The sequence below is a fragment of the Mytilus edulis genome, chromosome 13 (genome assembly GCF_963676685.1).
Source record: "Mytilus edulis chromosome 13, xbMytEdul2.2, whole genome shotgun sequence".
Lineage (NCBI taxonomy): Eukaryota > Metazoa > Mollusca > Bivalvia > Mytilida > Mytilidae > Mytilus > Mytilus edulis.
The window spans coordinates 74,226,173-74,250,756 of NC_092356.1; the positions used below are offsets into that span (position 1 = coordinate 74,226,173).

General features: G+C 35.0%; 1 protein-coding gene across 1 annotated transcript in view; it reads right to left on the reverse strand.

Annotated features, from left to right (window-relative positions):
- LOC139500070 (cytosolic phospholipase A2-like) overlaps positions 1–24,584 on the reverse strand; it is a 41,219-nt gene that overhangs the window by 14,934 nt on the left and 1,701 nt on the right. The window contains exon 2 of the mRNA XM_071288808.1: positions 17,351–17,543. Within this exon, the coding sequence (XP_071144909.1) occupies positions 17,351–17,543 (193 nt within the window). The remainder of the gene's footprint in view (positions 1–17,350; positions 17,544–24,584) is intronic.

Here is a 24,584-nt window from a genome sequence, read left to right on the forward strand (position 1 = left end):
ATTCGATTAGTAATCTCATCCGGGGTCCAAACCTTCTCTATAAAACCTCGATTTTCTTGGTCGTTGATTATGTTACCGTATATATTACGCATCTCTGGTTCTTTAGCAAGTCGGTTTATTACGTTGTATGCTCTCTTTCTGGCGATCATTTCGTTGCTAGGCAACTCATAATGTTCTGGTTTCCATGGAAACTTGGCGATGTACCTATTGTCTTTCAAATGAATGTTATTCTCTTGGTAAGTGGTCATTTCTTGTGAGTCTGTTTTCGCTTTCACTTCGCTGTCTGTTTCTGTTCCTATGGATTCGATTTCCCAAAATATATGTATTTCACATTCTTCTAGTCTGTTTGTGGTCAACATTTTCATAATCGATGACGTGGATTGATTATTACTGTTAGTGTTCAATTGAAAAGGTCCTGATAGCAAGTATCTAACTTTGGACTGTACAGCGGTTGGTCCGGAACCTCTAATTACTCTCTCTCCAACAATATCCCAATAATAATCGGCGCCAACTAAGACTGATATATCCAAAATCCTCGTCCTGTAAAGCTGGGTGGGCTAACTTCAATCAATTTAAATGCTTAAAACTCGACTGGTTCCTTGCGTAAGTATGTATCGGATAAGCAATCTGTGGTACTATAAGAATTTCAAAAGGCATAAGTGTATTCGTTAGACCTTTTAAATAGATAGTAGCAATTTGTAATTCTTGTTGGATTCACCGAAACCGAATATCGTTATCGCTTCTTTCCTATGTGGTCTCAGGTTCAATAAATCGGCCATCTCTTGATTGATAAAGCTTCGCTGGGCTCCTTCGTCGAATAGTATATTTGCGGTGTTAAAATGTGTCTTGTCATACGTGATAGGTGCTATCGTGGTTTTCAACAATACCTGCGATCTAACCGATGATGTTGATGAATATAAAAAAGAAGATGTGGTATGATTGCAAATGAGACAACTATCCACAAAAGACCAAAATGACACAAACATTAACAACCATAGGTCACCGTACGGCCTTCAACAATGAGCAAAGCCCATACCACATAGTCAGCTATAAAAGGCCCCGATAAGACATTGTAAAACAATTCAAACGAGAAAACTAACGGCCTTATTTAAGTAAAAAAAAAATGAAAGAAAACAAATATGTAACACATAAATAAACGACAACCACTGAATTACAGGCTCCTGACTTGGGACAGGCACATATATAAATAATGTGGCGGGGTTAAACATGTTAGCGGGATCCCAACCTTCCCCTTACCTGGGACAGTGGTATAACAGTACAACATAAGAACGAACTATAAAAATCAGCTGAAAAAGACTTAACTCATCAGATAGACAAAAAATACAGGTGGACGTGGCCGGGTACTTATACATCCCGACACAAAAAGACACAATGAACAGATATGAGAGTACTCGTAGTTATCTGACAGCTAGTTTAGAGCCACTAACAACTAATAAAAAAATCATGCCTCTAAGACTAAGCACTCAATCTGTACACATCCAACATACAATGGATTTAGGCTTGCGACTGCGGCATCGGTATCTGGTTTTGATGTAATGCTATCTTTAGACTTAATATACAAGTGTGTTTCATTCTTTGAACAAATGCTAGTATGGTGTCGTTTATTACAGTTTTTACACGTTTTATCGGATTTGCAATCGTCAACTCTGAGATTTCCTAAGCAATTGAAACATGCCTGTTTCTCTTTAACAATGCGTTTTCGAGCTTCAATTTCCGTAACAGATTTACAAGCTTATGGGGAGTGAACTCCTTGACAAAAGATGCACAGCTTCTTGGTTATGTCTCTTTTCCCTTTCTGATTTGCGTAGTTGCAATTTGTACACGTAAAGAATGCTGATGTGGGTGTGTAATTTGGCTATATATCATCACCGTTTACCGACTGACCCGCTTCCGTAATCGTTATCTTATGTTGAATAGCTTCCAGTGGTCGCCTCCGTGGGCACGTACTATGTTTTCTCGTATATTCCCAGGTAATTTGTTTAATATTAGGGACACCAAAAGGCTTCTGAACGACTCGTGAGACTCCCCTTTACTTTCAAGGCCACGGATGTAGTTTTTCATACTGTAGTTGAATTTTTTCAAATGCGTAATATTTGACGTTGGACTAGGAAGGTTGATTAGACTCTTCATGTATGTTTGTACTATCTTATGTGGTTGACCGAATCTTTGTTTCAGTACTTGTAATGCTTGTCCGTAATTTGTGTTATTTGTAGACCTGCTATGTATTGGGTGGCTCCTCCGAACAGTTGAGATTTCAAGTAATTTAATTTCTGTACGTCGTTTAAAGACAGGTTATCGTGTACGGCAGCACTAAACGAATCCCAAAAGGGTTGCCATTCTAACATATTCCCACCGAACGATGGTAAATTTAATTTGGGAAGTTTGTGGTACATGCTGGTATATTTGAGTCCATGAAACTGGGCTGTGGCTGACCCTCTTGATGATTTGTGTAATTAATAAACTCGTGTGTATTTGAGTTTAGCAATGACTTACTTGACTGTTTGTCTGTGATTTCCGATTCCTTAATGATTTTTGAAAGTTTGGTTACACTCATTTCTATGTCATATGTGTATCTGTCGGCTTCCTCTATTTCTTCGCTCACTTCCTCTTCCGATAGTTCCTCCACAATCGTCTCTTTCAGTTGATCGATCGTTTCCTGCTTCTTCACAATAAGTCCTCGAATGGTTGAAAGTTCACTAACGTCATATTCCTGGAAAAATTCCTCGGAACTCGGTTCCACTTTCTTCAGTAACTTTGTAAGAACTCCACGATGTCCAGCTCATCTGGTCTTCATCTTCGCGGTACTCATCTTTCGTATTCTTCTGTTTTTGTCACGGCACCAATGTTTTGGACGTACCGATAATAGTAAACACAAAAAATCATCTAATAATTTAATCAGTATTTAACTAATAGTTATCAAAGGTACCAGGATTATAATTTAATACGCCAGACGCGCGTTTCGTCTACATAAGACTCATCAGTACCGCTCAGATCAAAACAGTTAAAAACCCAAACAAATACAAAGTTGAAGAGCATTGAGGACCCAAAATTCCAAAAAGTTGTGCCAAATACGGCTAAGGTAATCTACTCCTGGGCGTAAGAAAATCCTTAGTTAAATGCTCATATAGGATACAAAGAAACTTACATGAAGAACAAACAAACAACTGATCGTTCATATATATGGGAGTTTTTTTTCTGTTTAATTTTTAAATATAAAAAAGAAAAAGTTAACACCTATAGGTCACCGTACCGCCTTCAACAATGAGCAGTATGAATGTTAAAAGAAGTTGATACTTTTCATGTATATCCCATTTTAATCAAATATCCAAACTATGATATTTTTTTTTAAGAATATTTAAGCGACAAAAAATCAAATACAGAAAATATTCAACGACTGAGCAAACAACACATTAATTCAGCAAGGTGCATTGCGCCGGAGTAAATTTTCAGCGTTGTATAGTCACAAGTTGTGAAGCTTTTTAATATTTGAATTCTTTGATTAGTTATTCTTTTTATTACATTGGCCAATAGCGTTTTATTAGTTTTTTTATAATGTCCAGTTTTCACTTTATTGTATGTGGTAAGCAAATTTGTATTCAAACATCATTTGTACATACATGTGTATTGTACTGCTATAAATGTACATTCCTTGTCTATGCGCTATCAAAATAAAGAAGTACACTTTTGTAACAGAAATTTATATTTAATTTTTTAGAGAAACCATCCTTGTTAATGATGTGACATTTATCCCTCCAAAACTACCAAACACAATTGATTAGGTAAGTTGCAGATATTTTTTATTATCAACCCAAGAAATGTAGCATACTCTTCTTTCGTGTATATGAAGCTACATTTACACTGTTTATGTATTTCTGCAATCTGTTTCTATTAATTTAAATGTACATTAATAAGGGTGCAGGAAATAATTAAAAAAAAACATGACATAAAGACTAAATAAACTCATCATAGATACATTTTGTACCAGGACTAAATTTTGTATATACGCCTGACGCGCGATTCGTCTACAAAAGACTAATTGTGTTTTAGTATGTTTTCATTAACTGATACACATGTTGTTTTTTTTTGTGTTCAGATTGATAGTAATTTTGCTGTCAATTGTTGTAGTGTAATTGATAAATGAATAAAATAAATGGTTGTTGTACCTAAAATTATTTAAAAGATACACATATTTATATATTTTTTTCTTCTTTTATGATTCACAGCACTGATCAGAAGGAGTAAATGGAAAATGCATGTACCTAGCCTTAAGGGATAGATATAGATGTTATAGCAGTGTGACAGTCTTGACCAGATAAAGTCTTACTTTAAAATATGAACTATAACATGTTAAAGCGTTAAAAAAACTCTTACTAGTGCTTATCTGTCTGAATTTAACTTATATAGATACAGTTTATAACTAATTTGTATTTACATTTGTATGTCAAGGTATCAATGATGACCCTAACCCTAACCCAATTAACTTTTTAAATTTCAGAGATGCTAACGTTTTTAATTACTCTGGTCTGGTGAACTTATTCTACCTAATACACATGTACAGACAAACACAGATAGGCATAGGTAATAAATAGAACAGTGTTCTAAGATACATGTACATGTTAATTGTTTTATTATGCTTTGTCTTGAAAAAAGATAGATTTAAAACATAAACACATATGTACACGTTCCATGTTTACACGTATTAGAGAGTTATCTAACCTGTTTAAAGGCTGATAACTACTTAGTACTATCAGAATGTTAGTTTATTTGATTCTATATTAGTCAATGATTTATTTTAAACTGAATAGATTTTGAAAATTAAATCTATACAGTTGGATAAAATATTTATAGTGCTTGCATTGGTACAGAGCCATTTTAAATCTTCTATCTATACAGTTGGATACAATATTCATAATGCTTGCATTGGTGCAAAGCCATTTTGAAAATAAGAAGATGTGGTATGATTGCCAATATGAAAACTCTCCCTAATTCACCACATGACATAGAAATGAACCACTTTAATTCACACTACAACCTTACACAATAAAACAAACCCTTACTACATATTCAGCTATAAAAGTCCATGAAATGACAAATGTTAAGAATTCAAAGGAGAAAACTAACTACTTTAATAATGTACAAAATAATGAATGAAAAACAAATATGATATATATACAGCAATGCAATGCAACAACTGCATTACTGGTTTCTGCCTTGGGATAGGCACATACACATACAGAATGTGGCAGGAATAAACTAGGTTGAACTGTATTAGAAATTTACCAATTATCAAACTAACAATGCCTATTTCCATGATTACTGAGAGAACTCTGATGTGTACATAATTGTAAAACTATATAATTTGCTTCTTATAGAAATTAGCATGTGAGATCAAGATGCAGATATCCACCAGATACCGAATGCCACACCAAAGTTCGAATGTTGAGGGACCTATGAACACTTCTACATCATTTTAATGGACTTGGAAAAAGTAAAATCACAAAAATACTGAACTTAGAGGAAAATCAATTCGGAAAGTCCATAATCACATGGAAAAATCAAATAACAGACACATAAAAAACGAATGGACAAGAACTGTCATATTCCTGACTTGGTACAGGCGTTTTCAAATGAAGAAAATGGTGGCTGAAACCTGGTTTTATAGCGCTAACCCTCTCACTTTGATGATAGTCTCATCAAGTTCCGTTATATTTACAATGATGCGTGAACTAAACAGACACAATAAATAAAAATAGTCAAAATATGGGTACATAAAGGCAACAGTAGTATACCGCTGTTCAAAACTCATAAATCCATGGACAAAAAACAAAATCGGGGTAACAAACCAAAACCGAGCGAAACGCATTAAATATAAGAGGAGAACAACGACACAACACCGAAACGCAACACACACAGAAACAGACCAATCATCAGACAAAACACCACGAGAATAACAAATGTAACATGAAAACCAAATACATGAATTTGGGATAGACAAGTACCGTGCCACGTCTTATCTCAATATCTCAAATATAAGAGAAAACACAAACGACTCAACGTTAAAATGCAACACAAAGAGAAACGAACAATATTATAACAATGACCATCTTCCTGACTTGGTACAGGACACTTTTAAAGGGGAATAAAAGAGGTGGGTTGAACCTGGTTTTAAGGCATACCAAACCTCGCACTTTAATGGCAAAGTTAAATATAACATACAGCAGTCATCATCGTGTAACAATTTTAAAGGGACAATTTAACAGAATACAAAAACATCTATCTGCAAACACATTACTTGATTCGCATGTCTGACATCAGAAAATTGCATACGTCCCATATATTTGTCGTTCAATGTATAAACAAACAATTTTAAAATTTCACATAGACTATGTGAGCATACAGGGTTAAAAAATCAAAATTATGTAAGAATCAATTTCAGAAATAGACCGAGATTTAAAATAGTCCAAAATTTATATAGAATTTATAAAAATCCACACATAGTTTATTCCACTACGCGATTGAATGATTTTGACGTTTGTGGTTCAACGTATTTTGTAATTCATAATAGAAATATATCATAATGACATAAAATATACCAATATCATACTGACGGGATCTTTTAAAGTACAGAGTCACGTTATCAGAACCAAAGAAATACAAAAAGTCGCATATACAAAACACGCCAGCAAAAAATGGAAACAATTGATTGAGTATGTTCACTGACATATACTAATTATGTATAAACAGCGCTATGCTTGATTATCAATGGTTTCTATTTAAAAAGAAAGAAAAAGAAATCTAGATATTTACAATATTTTTTTTAAACCCCTATATCTATTTATATACGAAAGAAGATGTGGTATGGTTGCCACAGAGACAACTCTCCACAAGAAACCAAATGACACATACATTAACATCTATAGGTCATTGTAAGGCCTACAACAATGAGCAAAGTCCATACCGCATATTCAGCTATAAAAGGCACAGAAATGACAAATGTAATATTATGCATGGTGGGGATGAAATAAAAAGTGTCTTCCAACGCCCTCTCCCTCCAACATTTATTTTTGGAACCGCCCTTACTTTTGAATAAACACATTTGGTGGACATTGCTTTAAACCTTATACTATAATGATAGTTTTCTTCCTCAGAATGCTAAATTTAAAAGTTTTGATTAATTCGCTATGATTTTTTTTTACTTCCAGTTAGGCAAGATGTTATCTCTCATATCAAACAGTTAGTCTCTGCAGAATATGAATCTGTCAGCCAGTTTTCCTGTAATGTGGTACCAAAAGCTCCAATACGATTAAGGAGCTGAAGATATAACAGGAATTTTATGGGATTTGACCAACCGTAGACTAAAGAGAAAAGTTGTTGCTACATAACAGATATTTGAAACTCTCTGCAATGTTTATAAATTTTTTTAATGTTAATTCTCTCCCTTATGAAACATATATATGTTATCTATATTTACGATGAGTATTCTGTTACACCGTTCCGTAATTTATATAGTTCGTTTGATTATATTCTTAATCTATTTATGTGCTCCAGTCTAGGAGGATTATTCATCTTTAACGTTAAAACACCGTACCGTCGCTACCTTTCCCTCTCTCACACGTATCCGTTACATGAAAACTGCAAGGTCATAACGATCACAGGAACATCATCTTGGACACAATTCGTGGCTAACCACAGAGTGAGTTAATTATATAACATTGTATTTAAAGCCTTCAAATTGCCTTTCGTGTGATTGAACCTTTTCTCCGTGAAATACCTGGAATTTATCTGTTCTTGAAAGTACAACATTTTCTCGCTTCCACGGACTGTGCTATCTATTACCTTTGACATTTCGTTTTAATAACATTAATTGAACACATTGTAAAATTGTATTTTATTTGTTTTTCAGCTTTTTACCATTTGTTAGATTGGTTTGAGAATAAATTATCAGCACCTGATAGTCTTGTTGCTTGAGCCCAATCGTCGGTTAAACTTAATGGTCAGGCCATTACAGTAAAAAGTCTACAACTTGCCTGTTGTGTCTCACAGATAACGCCACTCCACAGCTACACAGCAACCTACCTGTTGAGCCCTGCATGTACGCGTCATCCCTTGACGTACAGTAAATTGACGACAACCTGTCTTTACATATCCAGACAAGGAACGACAACGTAGCAACGTACATACGTACATACCTTTACACTGACAGTGGACTACATATCTTGTGTGAACTCGACAGCAACCCAACAACGTTGAGTCAACATGGATCCCAGTCATGTGGAACAACAAGAAGAGATTCAGCCCCAAGAAGGAGATGTCCCTGAACTATTAGAAAATCCGTCTAGTACATCACAGTCAGATGAAACTCCCGAGGCTAGGCGAGTACGTGACCTCACGGAAAAAGGACAAGGAGCTTTCACTGAAAAACGTGACAAGTTCTGTCAGGAACTAGAGGCTCTCTGGGCAGACATTGAATCCCAGTTATTGGAAGAAACAACGCCTCCTAACGATCTCCAGCAACTCCTAACAGTCCAGGACAAACTTGTTAAAGCCTGTAATAATTATCGTAGGCTCACAGATGAATACCTAGACTTTCTAAAAAGGACCCGAACATTGGAGAGTCAAAAAGAAATTGATGCATGTAAACTCTCTTTGGATTTGCGTCTGTCCAAAGTGGAACTGGTCATGGAAAAACTACACGAGCATCGCCTCGCCCTAACAAAAGCCAAATCAACTAAAACAAAGACTTCAAGGGGTAAGAAAACCTCGCACAGCGGTAGCTCTAACGTGTCAGACATGTCAAGCCTGGCACGGAGAAAGCGAGCCAAGGCAGAGGCTGCAAAGTCTAAGATAGCATTTGTCGAAAAACATGCCCTTATCCTACAACAGGAAGCAATGTTAGAAGAACAAGCCCTGTTCAGACAAAATGAAATGGAACAGGAAGCAGCACGCATTAAGGCTGAAATGGAACAGGAAGCAGCACACAAAAAGGCTGAAATGGAACAGGAAGCCAGTCGTAAACAGGCAGAAATGGAGCAAGAAGTCGCTCAACGTAAACATGAGGCCGCACAGAGAACAATTCAGCTAGAACAGCAGGCTGCTCACAGAAAAGTGCAATTAGAACAAGAGGCCGCTTACAGAAAAACGCAATTAGAACAACAATTAGAACAAGAGGCTATGCGCAGGAAGGCTCAAATGCAACAAGAAGCCGCACGAGTAAGCCGGGAAAAGGCCGAGCTTAAAGCCAAATTTAACCTTCTTGAAGCACAGAGAGAAGCTGCAGCCGCAGAGGCCGAGGCTCGTATCCTGGAATACGATGATAGCCAAGCGTATAGCGATCTCCCTGACGAAAAGGAAGACCCGCTCCAGCGTGTGCAAGATTTCGTCAATAAACTTCCTGTATCAACTGTTGTTAAGGAAGTAACAGGACCTCAAAAGAAAAAACAAATTCCTGTTAAGATCGAACTGAGTCACGAAGCACCAGCGTTCGTGCCATCCGTGGCATCGAACTTGCTGTCACAGACATCTGCCGTCTTGCCTTCCGATAATAAGTCACCGGAAGTTACCTTTATCCCAGATCTGGGATTAGTAACCGGCATACAAAAACTAGGTCTTTCAGATGAGAGCCCTACTGAACACCAAAAACAGGGTGTTAAAGAAGCGATCCCTGTCTTACGCACAAAACAAGACGTTATAGAAGAGATCCCTGTTTCACACAAAAAACAAGACGTAATAGAAGAGATCCCTGTTGCACACCAGCAACAAATCAACCTTACATCAGAAATAACTAGATTCCTCTTACGCAAGGACCTGCTTTTCTCCCGATTAACAAGCTTTAACGATCGGGCAGAATCCTTTCATACTTGGAAAGCAAGCTTCAAGAACGTGACTGATGAGTTACAAGTCTCTGCCTCAGAACAGATCGATTTACTGATCAAGTGGCTCGGTCCAGAGTCTGCTAAACACGCCATTAGCATAAGAGCGTCGAACGCCAATAATCCTTCCATAGGTATACAGAGATTATGGAAGAGGCTTGACGAGCGATATGGTGCTCCAGAAATGTTGGAAGCCTCTCTCATGAGTAAACTCGTCAATTTTCCTACCTTGACGAACAAAGATAACGCACGTCTTTATGACTTGTCTGATATTCTATCAGAAATCGAATATCACAAGGAAAATCCCAAGCTGGGATGTTTACTTGCTTATTTCGATTCTTCGTCCGGTATAAATCCTATTGTGGAAAAACTACCATACGGACTCCAAGAAAAGTGGATAACAAGGGCTTCAAGATACAAGTCCAAATATGAAGTTGCCTTTCCGCCATTCACAGAATTCTCTGCCTTCATCAGGGAAATGAGCAAAATTAAGAACGATCCTGGGTTCATCTTTGGATCAAAAGTAACACCAAATACAAAAGACTCTACGCCAAGGTTCACACCTCAGACGTACTCTAAAGTCAACGTCCATAAGACGGCGGTTGAACAGCAAACTGAAGACAGCAGTCAACAACAAAATCTGTGTATCCTACACAAGACAAAGCATACCTTGAATGAATGCCGAGCATTCCGAGCCAAACCAATCGAGGAACGCAAGGAACTGTTAAGACAAAACAATGTGTGCTACAAGTGTTGTGAGTCAACCACACACAGAAGTCGGGACTGCAACGCAAGTATCAGTTGTAACGAGTGTGGAAGTGAACGACATACCACAGCACTTCACATCATTAGACCACAACAATCTGAAAGTTCCCAGTTTAGCTCACCCAGACAAGCCTACGACGGGGAGCTAACACAAGTCTACGGCGGGGAGCAGACAGAGTCAGCTGAAACAAAGTTAACCTCTGTAAGTTCGATCTGCACAGAGATCTACAAAGATACATATAGCGGGAAATCTTGTGCTAAAATACTGCCTGTAAATGTTTATCACAAAGATAACCAGGACAAAGTTATTCGCATGTACGCCATCATTGATGACCAAAGCAACCGGTCACTAGCATCGCCCGAATTCTTTAATCTTTTCGACGTCAAAGATAAACCGGAGAACTATACTTTATCGACATGCTCCGGCAGAGTAGCTACTTCCGGGAAAAGAGGAAAAGATTTCGTCATAAAATCTGTACATAGTGACGTACAATTTGATCTGCCTACATTAATTGAATGTAATAATATTCCCAATAATCGAGACGAAATTCCTACTCCTGAAGTTGCAATGCATCATCCTCATCTTACAGAACTCAGAGGAAGTATTACACCACTAGAGGAACGTTGTCAAATTCTACTCCTAATTGGAAGGGACCTTATAGAGGCACACCACGTCCTTGAACAACGCCTAGGACCATCCCGAACTCCATTTGCCCAAAAGTTAAGACTTGGTTGGGTCATAATTGGAAATACATACATTGACAAGCAAACTGTTCCTATTGAAGTCAACACAAAGATAACTTACGTTTCAATCACGGAATCAAAACAACGTCTTGCCTCAAGAACGGAAATAGCTGTTAAGGACAATAATCCAATTGTTGTTCAGTCTAACGACAAAAACTTTCATTCGAATGCCAAGGTCGCTAAATCGCATTCAATACAATCCCTTGAATGTACAGGACCTAGTACCAAGCCTGGTAAACGCACAAATTCATCTAAAGGGACATCACTCGCGTCACTAAAAGTAAAATCTGTGACTTCTATAGAAAAATCTATAGATAAAGAAAGTTTCAATCCGAAATCAACAGAACCTAAAGTTCATGGAGAGGAAATCAATAGCATTCACAAACCTATTCCGAAAGAAGGACCTATTGCCAAGCTCAATCTGTCATTGCGCAAGCAACCTCTACTCCGAGAAGGAAGCAGTATTGCCAAATTTGACTTGAATTTTAGTGAAAAGGAACCAGTAGTTCACAAAGTAACACCTTTTCTTGGACATTACTACAACAAAATCAAACATAGAGGACCCCACTTCACAGATAAAACAGCAAGATCAGCAGGATTGAACATTAAGACGAAACGCTTAATTTTGTCTGATACTAAAAGAGATGGAACTTTTCGCCAAACCGGAAGAGGATCAAATATTACCTCTCGTCATACCCATCAGAGGACCACCTCTAACCGTCGTCGCCGTCTCACAACGTTGGAGAAAACAGTTCCTAATATCTCAACGACAGCTATGGAACATTCTACAAATCACAGCGATCTCATTGGAGAGATCCTTCTTCATAGGACAAGAAACTGTGCCGAACCCAGTTTTCAGTGGAATTAATCTATTCTGGAAACTTTATAGTGAAATGTCGTAAGTTGAGACGTGATATTTCTCACACGACCAATAGTGGACATTTCACCTGTATATATTCAATTCATATTGGGATTAATTCATTTGTGTAAATCTTGTATTCATATTCGAAAAATTTATGGAATAGTGATATCAGATAGACATCAGACGGGGAGTATTCTGTTACACCGTTCCGTAATTTATATAGTTCGTTTGATTATATTCTTAATCTATTTATGTGCTCCAGTCTAGGAGGATTATTCATCTTTAACGTTAAAACACCGTACCGTCGCTACCTTTCCCTCTCTCACACGTATCCGTTACATGAAAACTGCAAGGTCATAACGATCACAGGAACATCATCTTGGACACAATTCGTGGCTAACCACAGAGTGAGTTAATTATATAACATTGTATTTAAAGCCTTCAAATTGCCTTTCGTATGATTGAACCTTTTCTCCGTGAAATACCTGGAATTTATCTGTTCTTGAAAGTACAACATTTTCTCGCTTCCACGGACTGTGCTATCTATTACCTTTGACATTTCGTTTTAATAACATTAATTGAACACATTGTAAAATTGTATTTTATTTGTTTTTCAGCTTTTTACCATTTGTTAGATTGGTTTGAGAATAAATTATCAGCACCTGATAGTCTTGTTGCTTGAGCCCAATCGTCGGTTAAACTTAATGGTCAGGCCATTACAATGAGCATGTCTGTTAAACTGTTTTCATTTGACATTGACCACATTTCATGGATCAGTGAAAAAAAGTTATGTACTCATGGTCAAGTCCATATATCTGATTCAAAAAGCAATAGGTCTGCTAAACTTGTTATACTGTATGATTAATCCTGATCTCATTTTCATGGTTTACTGATCAATCTAAATTTAATTATTTTTAAAAATCATATGCATTTGTATCCTCTGAACCATCATTATATCTCTATGATAATATGCATATAGATATTGAAATGTGATTGAGTTTATTGAATATCATTATAGAAGATTTCTATTATTTATTACGGGCGTGAAGTAGTATAAACCCTATCTAAAATAGTTCATGGGAAATAATTTACCTAACAGAGTTCAATGTTGGACAGGAATGCTGGGGTATTTTTTAATGAGGTCTCGTTACTGCTGGTTTTAATTAAAGAAAATGCATCCTTTGCATTCAATAAGGCCGGAGCCCTAATGCTGTTAATGTCATGACCTTGGAAAAAATCTGAAATGTGTAGCAAAACCATAAATATTGTCTATGATTACATTCTTCAAAAACAATAAACAAATGACTATGCCACTATAATACACATATATAAATATATATATATATATATACAAATATGCCATATATTCATATATGTATTTTTGCCATGTTGCTAAAATAAATGTTCTTAACAATATAGGTCTCATTTAATGATATTCATTAGATGTGGAGGATAGGACCTTTATTGGGTCTCCGGGATCGGGTGTTTTTAAGCTCTGGATTTCAAGATTGAGCCTTTCGGGATCCAGAAATTCATTTTCGGATGTCGTGATTGAAATTTACTTAAGTTCAGGACCTTGGGAATTCGTGTTTTCAAGCCCGGGATTTCGATATAAAGACCGCTCCTACCCCCTCATGGATGAAGATAGTCTTCAACTCTAAGGTCAAAAGGTCACATTTCAAGGGCATTCAGAATTGAAAGTATATAAATATATATACAATGTACTATTCTTTTAATTTATCCTACTTTTTACATGTTTCAAATACCTACTTTTAAAAAAATGAGCAAAAAGAAGACAATTGTCTTGTTTCAGGTCCTAAAATTACCTCGACCTTTGACCTTTTGACCTCAATGTTGCAGCTTATCCTTTATTTTATGCATATCATAATTAAAAAGTGGTATCAAAGATTATAGTACATATAGGTAAGTTTACTATAGAAAATTGAGCAAAAAGGGAGGTCGCTATCTAATTTTAGCTCCTACAAATACTTAACCTTTGACCTGTTGACCTCTGAAGGTTGAAACGAAACATTGATCTTTTGAATATCTTCAAATGGTCTTTATTTGCAAAAAAGGGACGAAAAATACCATAGAGACAGTCAAACTCATAAATCGAAAATAAACTGACAACGTCATGGCTAAAAAAGAACGGACTAACAGACAAACAATAGTACACATGACACAACATAGAAAACTTCAGAATAAACAACACGAAGGTTATGAAGATAATGGGACCAATAGGTAGATACACTTCTGAAAATTTAGCAAAAAAGGAGATAACTGTCTTATTTTAGCTCCAAAAATTACCTTGACCTTTGACCTTTTGAACTTTACATGTCATAAATATCAGAGTGTATTCTTATTACAAATGTATATGAAGTAATGTTAGTTTTGCTAAAGATTTACATAAATTATACCAAAAAACATCAGAACAGTGATACCAAGTCTCCATTAAGAACTGTGACCTTGACATTATAAATCAAAATTTCTCCAAATCGGTACGGTAGAAGTTTTTTGAACTGATGAAGATTTAAACTTGACACATTTTAGACTTTCCTCCTTTTTCTATTATTAGTAACAATAACACAGTTCTAAAAATAGAATAGCAAAAAAACTACTTTTTCTTATTTTTCAAGGTTACATGTAAGGTTCCATTTGAAAGATAGATTAGTTAATTACACTAAATAGGTTTCTTAAAATTACATACTATTTAAACCCCTTATTTGGCATTTGACGACAAAGTAGGGGGCACTGTAACCCAGCTCTGTTGTTACCCTCAAATGTTTTGCGGATTTTTATTTCATAGTAAGAACTCATGGACCCATCTACTTACAATCCTTGATAAAAATGTTAATTATTTTACCTGTTGTATATTGGCTGATTATGGGCCGAATACCTTAAAAAGTGTCCAGTGAGAGGAAAAAAGTATAATCTATAGATATAGGAGGATGTGGAGTGCCAATGAGACAACTCTCCATTTAAATAACGATCTATAAAAGTATTCTTTTTAAAAGGATTTCTCTTCCTCCAAGTGTATCGCCGGACATCTGAAAACAAATTCTCTGTATAGGTCTATCACATTTTTTTCCGCAATAAATTCAAGAACTTCTTCCCTAGCTTTCGGATTGCTAATATTTACATAGTTGCAATAATCTATACATGGGTTTTTGGACAAGTTTCTTTTCCTCTGTTGATATTTTTTCCTCAATATCAGGGATATCATGGATGAGTGTGTTACGCATATCTTTAATACTATCCTCCATGAGTTAAGCATGAGAATCAAGTTTTCAACATTGTCCCTTAGTACCTTGACCTCTATTTTCCACATCCCCCCTCCATTAAAGGTGCAAGTTTGCAAAGCATTTGGACACAGACTTTGATTCGTACAGTTGTTTAAATGTTTCATACCTTTCTTGTTCGATTAAAGTAATTAAAGAAACTTATTTAATTTGAAAATTTGAATTTAACATTATTACAAACATCGGATTTTAGAACCAATTCAAAATGTTATGATATACCGACTGTTCAACTGATATAACTAGCAAAACTATTCACTGATTAGTTTCTCCCAATTTCATAGAAATTGATCCAATATCCTGCCAAGGCAAGATATGTTCGCACCTAAAAGGGTGGATATTTGATCAATTTCTATGAAAAGAAAATATTTTCTATTGCATTTCAGTGATTTAATTCTTTACTATCACTTTCTTTAGGACTTTATCTAGACTATATTCCTTTCATACTTTGAAAGACAAAACTATTTTATTTCTCCTTGTGTGAAGTTTACATGTTGATGAAACGCGCAATTTTACGTCAAAGTTGATGTTAAGCTGTCAGAGTAGGGATTTGGTTCAAGCACTTAAAACTTTAAATCTGCCGATCTTTTAATGGTGAATTTTACATGTACGCAAATGACTTTTTGTGTTTCTTTGTGACATATTTGTTTGTGTTTATAGTGATTAAGATTATAGTATAGTATAGCCTTTTGTACCCCTATTTTTGTCATTTTACCTATATGTCTTTTTGTTTTGTCCACGCAACGTGGTTATATAATGAACTTTAATGCGAGTGTCATTAGAGTTAGAGGTTCAGCTAGATATAAAATCAAGTTCAATCCACTATTTTCTACATAAGAAAATGCCTGCACCAGGAATATACCAGTTGTTATCCATTTGTTTGATACGTTTGAGATTTGATTTTACCATTTGATAAGGAACTTTCCGTTCTGAATTTTCCATGAAGTAAAGTATTTTTGTGATTTTATTTTTCAATCATAACATTTGTTTATATGTTTTTGATATCAAAAGTCAGAATGGAGGGGATCTTTCTTTACAATTACCCGCCAAGTATAAGTGAAATTTGACCTAAAACAAAAATCAGAAATGAAAATAGATGTACAATCAGATTTGTCCGAACAAAATATAATGTGTTTTGACAAGAAATTATTTTACATTGGACGAGTTAAAATGGTGGTGGCCATGGCTTAAGTTTTGTGTAAAAGTGGGAAAATGTTTCACTTTTTTTTCTATTTTACACAATCTCTCTAGTTTCTTTTGGATCAGAGAAGCATGTGTTCTTCTAAAGAATTACTTATGATTTGTCAACATTGTGTACGAAGCAATATTAAGGATATTGTTGCATTACTGCGTCTGGTGTGTCAACTGTTGAAAAAGGATTGAAGGTAGAAAAATAAAGTTTGTTTTTTCATTCCATTGTAATGTTAATGTGTTGATCAGAAGATACGTATACTGATATAGTATATGTTTTTCATAAATCAGACAACTAGTTTTCTCGTTTAAATTGTTTTGCAGTATTACATTCGAGACGTCTTACACCTTATTATCCGGCATGAGGTTTGCTTATTGCTGAGGGGTAAACGATGTTTTGTATTTGTTAATTTCTACGTTATTTGGTTTCTGGTAGAGAATTTTATCCCTAGCAATCATACCACACACTTATTGTTTTTCAAGTATCATGTCTTGTTAATTTTTTTAGAGAACTAAACACAAAATAAAGGAACAACCAATTTGACAAAATTAAACATACACATGCTCTCATTTATAGGCTTTTTAATTGACCATTTACTTACCAGAATGTCCATACGTTTTGTTTATCATTACGAAATGTACGATACTCGGTGCACCATTTTCACCTGGAAAGACGTACACCTCTTCATAGTCCCCCTTTTCAAAACATTTCTCCTTGATCTCCTCAAGTTGTTTCTTTATAACTGGGAAAGGAATTTCTTCTTCTTCAGCCCACTTTGACGCCTTTTCCAATTGCTAATTATAAATAAAAGAAAATTTAAGCATTCATGCGTAGAAAATGTCAACAACAATGTAAAGTAATATCTGAACTTGAGCATCACCGAAAAGAAGTTTATCGGATTTAAGAGAAAACCACATATCTTTGTTTTTTAGATAGTGAACATGAAAAACTACTAAATTATCAGCAAATACAAGAAGAATGGTTCTGAGGAGATGAACAATCCGGCTCATACCTTGCATATTTCAATTATTAAAAAGGGACATAACTCATGAACGGTAAATGACTCACTGACTAAATTAAATCCCTGCTTGAGTTTTTAGCATTGTGTATACATAATTTCAGTTATGGTGAGGAAACGACAATGAAACGGATGCAATTTTATTAATGAGAAATATTGCCTAGGACGGGGACATAACACTAAAAAACATAACAGTACATGTATATGTTTTGTTGTCGTTTTGCCATATTACTCATTTGCTTTTAACTTGAGTTATGAAGAATAAACTGTATTCCTTGAATGAAATAGCTTACAGCAAACATGGATATAAAGTCCTCAAATACTAAGATAGTAAGAAACTTTAATTTATATGTTTGTCCCTGTCACTAGGTAAAGGAGTATTACATGTTTTCCTTGACCGTAACATTTGCAGAAAAATGCAATGTTCACGATTTGATAAAAATCGCAGTTCAAAGTGTTGTGATGTGTAGGATATTTGTGTTTACCCAAAACCACCCCTGTAATTCAGTTGTATGGGTTGTTTCATAACTGTCATATTGTTCCCTAAAATACGTTATAGAATAGGCTATTAGTTTTTATCATTTTGCATGTTTAAACTGTTTCAAATTTTTAATATAAGACATTTTATAGCTGACTATACCTTATGGGGGTTTTCATTGTCGAATATTAATTGTGAAATATAAATGCGTATGTCTTTGTCCAAAGTACACGGATGCCCCTCTCGCACTATCATTTTCCGTGATCACTGGACCCTGAAATTGGGGTCAAAACTTTAATTTGGCAGTCAAATTAGAAAGATAATGTCATAGGAAATATATGTAATAAGTTTCAAGTTGATTGGACTTCAACTTTATCTAAAACTACCTCGACTTAAAACTGTCACCAAAATTTTAACCTAAAACGGGACGAACGAACGAACAGACGAACAAACAGACGGACGGACGCACAGACCAGAAAACATAATGCCTATAAATAGGGCATACAAATTGTTTGTCCGATCTATTTAATTGAGGATACGAAATGACGCAGAAATAACTAAACGCAACAGTTACGGATACCCTTTTCTAAAAGTTTAAGACAGTTACGGATATATACATTTAATAATAGTACGGAAGCACATGTATTTGTTTTGGTTATACACGTGTGTTTGTTTACATCAACACGTGTTTTTAGAATACCTCTTATGTTAACAATGTATTCCATTGGACACTATTTGTCGCATTGCGACTTTAAAACAGGTATTCTATTTTTTGTATGATTTGCTCGTGTTTCTCGTGGTTGTTGTTGATATAAATTAAATGTAATTTATAATGTTTATTTTCGAGGTTCTGCCTTACGCTGGTTAGCATACGCCATGCTACTGCCTTGCTTTTGGTACGACCCCCCCCCCCCCCACCCCACCCAAACCAACCCACACTATCACCAAGACCCTGTAGATTGGTGTATATTTGTATTTATTAATGCATGGCTGACTGTGATCGAGCATGACTGTTTTAGTGCTCAGTAAGAGAATAACCCGTAGTGTGCCTAAATGAAATTGAAACGAACTGTTTAATTAAGCTTTATTAAACATTAGTTAATAAACAGTATGCTAACCTCACAAGGCGAGCTCATTTGTGGTACATGTGTTGAGTTTTATTGTAGAAATACTTAATGTTCGTTTAAGTCCGGCGAATTAGAACATAACAGTACTTACAGTAACCCATATCATTGGGTTGTTTTGAAAGACTAATTTCTCATTTTAGCGGTTAAACTATGAATAAACCTAGACTATTTCAGGTTCAAATTTAGTAAATAAGTTTAAAAAGACCGAAATACAGAGGAATAGCCCAAACAGATGGGTGCGGTTCTAACCTTGACAAAAATTAACTTGGAGCAGACTTGTTGACTGCTTTCTAAGTTAACTTGAGAATTTTTAAGCAGAGACAAGCACGTTAACTTCGTCGTTGGTGGACCATACCTACTGTCTGCTTTTTAGGACTGCTGCAGACCTATCAACAGGTCTGCTCCAGACCAGACCTGTAGACAAGTCTGATTTTGACTAGTCCTGAAGATAGGTCTACCCCAGACCATGGACAGCTCTGCTACTTACCAGACCTGTGAATAGGTCTGCTCCTGACCAGACATGTGAACAGGTCTGTTACTGACCAGACCTGTGGACACGTCTGCTATTGACCAGACCTGAGGACAGATCTGCTTATGACAGATTACCGTGTTTAGACTTTTCATATCAAACTTGAGCTTTAAATATTTGAACAATATTCGAATTGTCCTTTTTCCCCCAAAAGGCCTATATAGCAAATTTCTTTACTTGCTAGCTATATTATATAGACTCTACTAGATATCACAACATTTTTTTTTCATTTCACATATTCTGAAATACATTGAACAATTGCTATACAATCACATGCATGTAGAGCTATCATAAAAGAAATGCAATTTTGTTATTTTTTTTACTATAAGGCGGATAGACAAGTTATTCCAGACATCATAACAATATTCTTATTTCACGGGATATCAACATCATTGTCGACGTTTCCGTTTCCGTTGCCCATATTTAACTGTTTCTTCCTTAATTTTACTTATTGATTACATGCATGGATATTTATGTAATTCATTATTTGCATTGAATTAACAATTCTGTTTTTCACAAAATATTCTAACGAAAAGTGTACAATGTCCAGATACATAAGGTGATGTTTTAATATCAACCATCTGGTCAATTTCGTCAGATTTGTCGAGAAATTTATCTTATTAATTGCTGTGATTTATTTTGCATGATGTCCTTTGTGTTTTATGTATTATGCTTGTATGTCGGATAAAAGTTTTACAAAACTTATTGATAAAGGCCGTACGGTGACCTATAGTTGTTAATGTCTGTGTCATTTGGTCTTTTGTGGATAGTTGTCTCATTAGCAATCATACCACATTTTCTTTTTTTATATTAGGTTGTATTGTTATATGTATAACCGACTTTAAATAAATCAAGTATTCTTGTTATACTTTATGTCTTTGCCGATAATAATTGAAATATGGCACGTTCCAAAAATATATTTTTCTTCTTCTTCCTTAGCTACGGAATACCATCAATTTTTTTAGTATTACTGTCAGTTGTACTTAATCGTTGTGCACATGAATAAAATAGTTGCCACATGACGTTTAGCTACAAACATAATCAACCAACCGACATAATATTTTAACAGTATACTATTCTCAGAAGAGAACTCATATACTTTTTATTATAAAGTACAAATGAATTCAGACATGTCAGTGTTGGGCCTTGGCTGATGCGGTCAAATAGTTTTGTTTTACACAACATCCTGAACTAACTTTAGTGACTGTATAATATAATAAATATGAATACAGAGATGAAATGACACTCCAAATTAGTGCGGATAAGATTTTGCCTTCATTGTTTTCAAATAATTCGTCCATTTGTATTATACAACAGTACAGTCCATCTTGACGTACAAAAGATTTATTATGCAGCCTTATGGATTTACATACTAAAGTCCAAATATAGTCAGTTTTAATTGATACGGTCACATAATTTTGTTGTACAAGTCGGTCTGAGGTATAAAAACTACTAACATTGTGTTACATATTATCAATATGATGAACGAAAGGAGGACATGCTGGCACTCTAGATTTATGCGGACACTTTTTTTTAGTCAATGTGTTTCAATATTGCTGTCATTTGTTTTATACTAAACATCCTGACATAAATATTACTGAATTATTCTGCAGATATTTGGATTTGCTTGATAAATTGCTAATATGGTCAGTTTAGTTTGATGTGGTCAAACAATTTTTTTGTACAAGTCGGCCTGATGTATCAAAACTACTGAAATGTTGTTACGTATCAATATATTGAATAAAAAGAAGACATGTTGGCACCAATAATGTATGCGGACAGTTTGTTTTGCAGTTATTGTATTCCAATATTACTGTCCATTTGTATTATACATTGAATACTGACATAAAACAAAGGCTGATTTACAATACAGGTGTATAGATTTACTTTATACAGTGCAAATATGATCAGTTAAGGTCTATGCGATAAAACAATTGTGTTGTACAAGTCAGCCTGAGGTATCAAAACTACTGATATTTTGTTACATATCAATATATTGAATACAAGGAGGACATGCTGGCACCCTATATTTATGCCGACACAATTTTGTAGTTATTGCACTACAATATTGTTGTCATATGCATTATAAATTGAATCCAGACATAAGAAATATGGCTGACTTGTCCATTCGTTTTTGATACGTTTGTTATTTGATTTTGCCATGTGCTTATGGACTTTCCGAATTGATTTTCCTCTAAGTTCATTATTTTTGTGATTTTACTGTTTACTATACAGGTATATAGATTTACAAAGTAAAGTGCAAATATGGTCAGTTTTAGTTGATGCGGGCAAAAGGTTTTGTTGTTCAAGTCAGCATAAGGTATCAAAACTAGTGAAATTTTGTTACGTATCAATATATTGAATGAAAGGTGGACATGCAGCTACCCTAAATTTATGCGGACAGAGTTTTGTAGTTATTATATTCCAATATTGCTGTCATTTATACTATACCTTGAACCCTGATATAAAAAAGGGTCGATTAAAAAAGGGCTGATTTACAATGACGTTATATAAATTTACAATATAAAGTGCAAGAATGTTCGGTTTTGGTTGATGCGGTCAAATAATGTTGTTATAGGAGTTGGGCCTAAGTTTCAAAACTAATGCTAAACAATATTTTGAATAAAAAAAGGACATGCTGGCACCCTAAATGTGTGCAGACTAATTATATACTAAATTATATTGTCATTTGTTCCAATATTACTTTCTTTTTGTATTATAAATTCTATCCTGACATGGAAATATTGCTGACTAAGATATACATAATAAAGTGCAAATATGGTTGAATTTGATAGGTACATGCATTGGAATATATATTCAATGTCCATTAGCATTGTAACCAACATCGTTTTTAAATTTATAGAAAGGCAGATAACAAAGAACGTTTTATGCGTACTTTATTTACAAATAAAGGTATTTAATCCTGTTTATTTCACGGATGTATTAATTTTACTTTATTTCTCGATGTTTATACCAATAATTAAAGATATTAAAAATATATTTTTTAAAATCGATGTAGAGTGGTTCTGGTTACAAGTTTTTGGGGTTGAGCAGATCAGTCAAAAGTCAACTTGAGAACTGGTCTGGTTTCAATCGGAATTTTCCACTCAAAGATAATATTGGTTAACTTACGGTGAAACTGGTTTCGAAGTTAGCTTAAGTTACGTCGTAACTACAACCCCCTTCCCTTTCATAAATGTGACCTACCGAATAAGACTATTTTTACCGGATTTGTTATCACAAAAGCAACACGACGGGTGCCACGTACATGCGAAGCAGGATCTGTTACCTTTCCGGAGCACCTGATATCACCCCTAGTTTTTGGTCTTGCTTACTGTAAACCAACTTATTTTCGCGGATACTTAATGTCGCGTTTGGTCCTATCTAGGCCACTTCGCGGCTATTTAATTTCGCGATTTTCTAATTTACTTGAGATAATTAAATAAGAAAAGACCACAGTGATACATATTGGCGACGATTTGAATTCGCGTTATTTTTCTTATAGCGAAAGTCGCGACAATAAGTTGGTTTCCAGTATTCTTTAGTTTTCTATATTGTGTTATGTGTACTTTTATTTGTCTGTTAGTCTTTTTTCTTTCTTTTTTAACCATGGCGTTGTCAGTTTATTTTCGATTTATGAGTTTGACTGCTCCTCTGTGATCTTTTGTCCCTCTTTTATGTTTACCTATGACAGGGCTGGATCTAAGTTAACTTATATCAATAGCGGACCTGTTTCCAAATTAATTTTTTGGCAGATATACAAGCAGTCCTAGGACCAAATCCACTTTTCAAGTTAACTATATATTGGTCCTATTACTGGACTGAGCAGTCCTTAATCTTGTCACATGTTAACTTAGACCAGTCCAAATGACTGGTTATCAAGTAAACTTGTTGTACAGGTAAGGACAGCACCCTTCTGTAGTTATTACAAAATCGACAAAAGAAATATTGACCAGAAATTCGTCTGCCTTCATTGGATATACGTATCTGCAGTTACGAAGATAATATTTACCCCAGTAAAATAATAACATCAACGATTATAAGTTTACTGCGTTAAAAATCCATATCGGCGACTTTATTTCCCCTGATTCATAAGATAATCGCGAGTGACGTATAAGTAAATCCGAAAACTGTTTCGCAGTAATTCATTCAAATATTCTAACCTTTGCTTGAAATTACTTAATTATTTTTCTCACAAAAGTGCAAAACGCTGAACTTTTAAACGTTATTATTCTGGCATTTTAATTCTGCCGATTATTCGTTTATTTAACAACAAATTACACTACTGCTTACACCAATATTCTCTTCTGGTCCCCTTATTCCGTGAAGGGTCCCTGTTTGTAAATACCAGATATCTAAGGTTGTTTTCTGTTGATCATCGTTATTGTAAACACTACTTGTAATTACAGCTAAACTATATCATTATCAACAAATAAATAGACAATCACATATCAAGGTACCAGTCTTGTATTGCAACTCCAGTTTCTGGTGCATGTCAAAACATCGAGGGAAACAAAATAGTGCATTTTTTCTGATTTTTTCTGAGCTTATTTTTTCTGTTTGATTATAGGTTTATGCTGAAATGAAACATATATATAGACTTTAAAAAAATCTTGCATCTTTTGAGGGGATATCAATTCAGTGAAGTGGGAGGATATCATGTTTACTTGAAGTGGTTTCGCC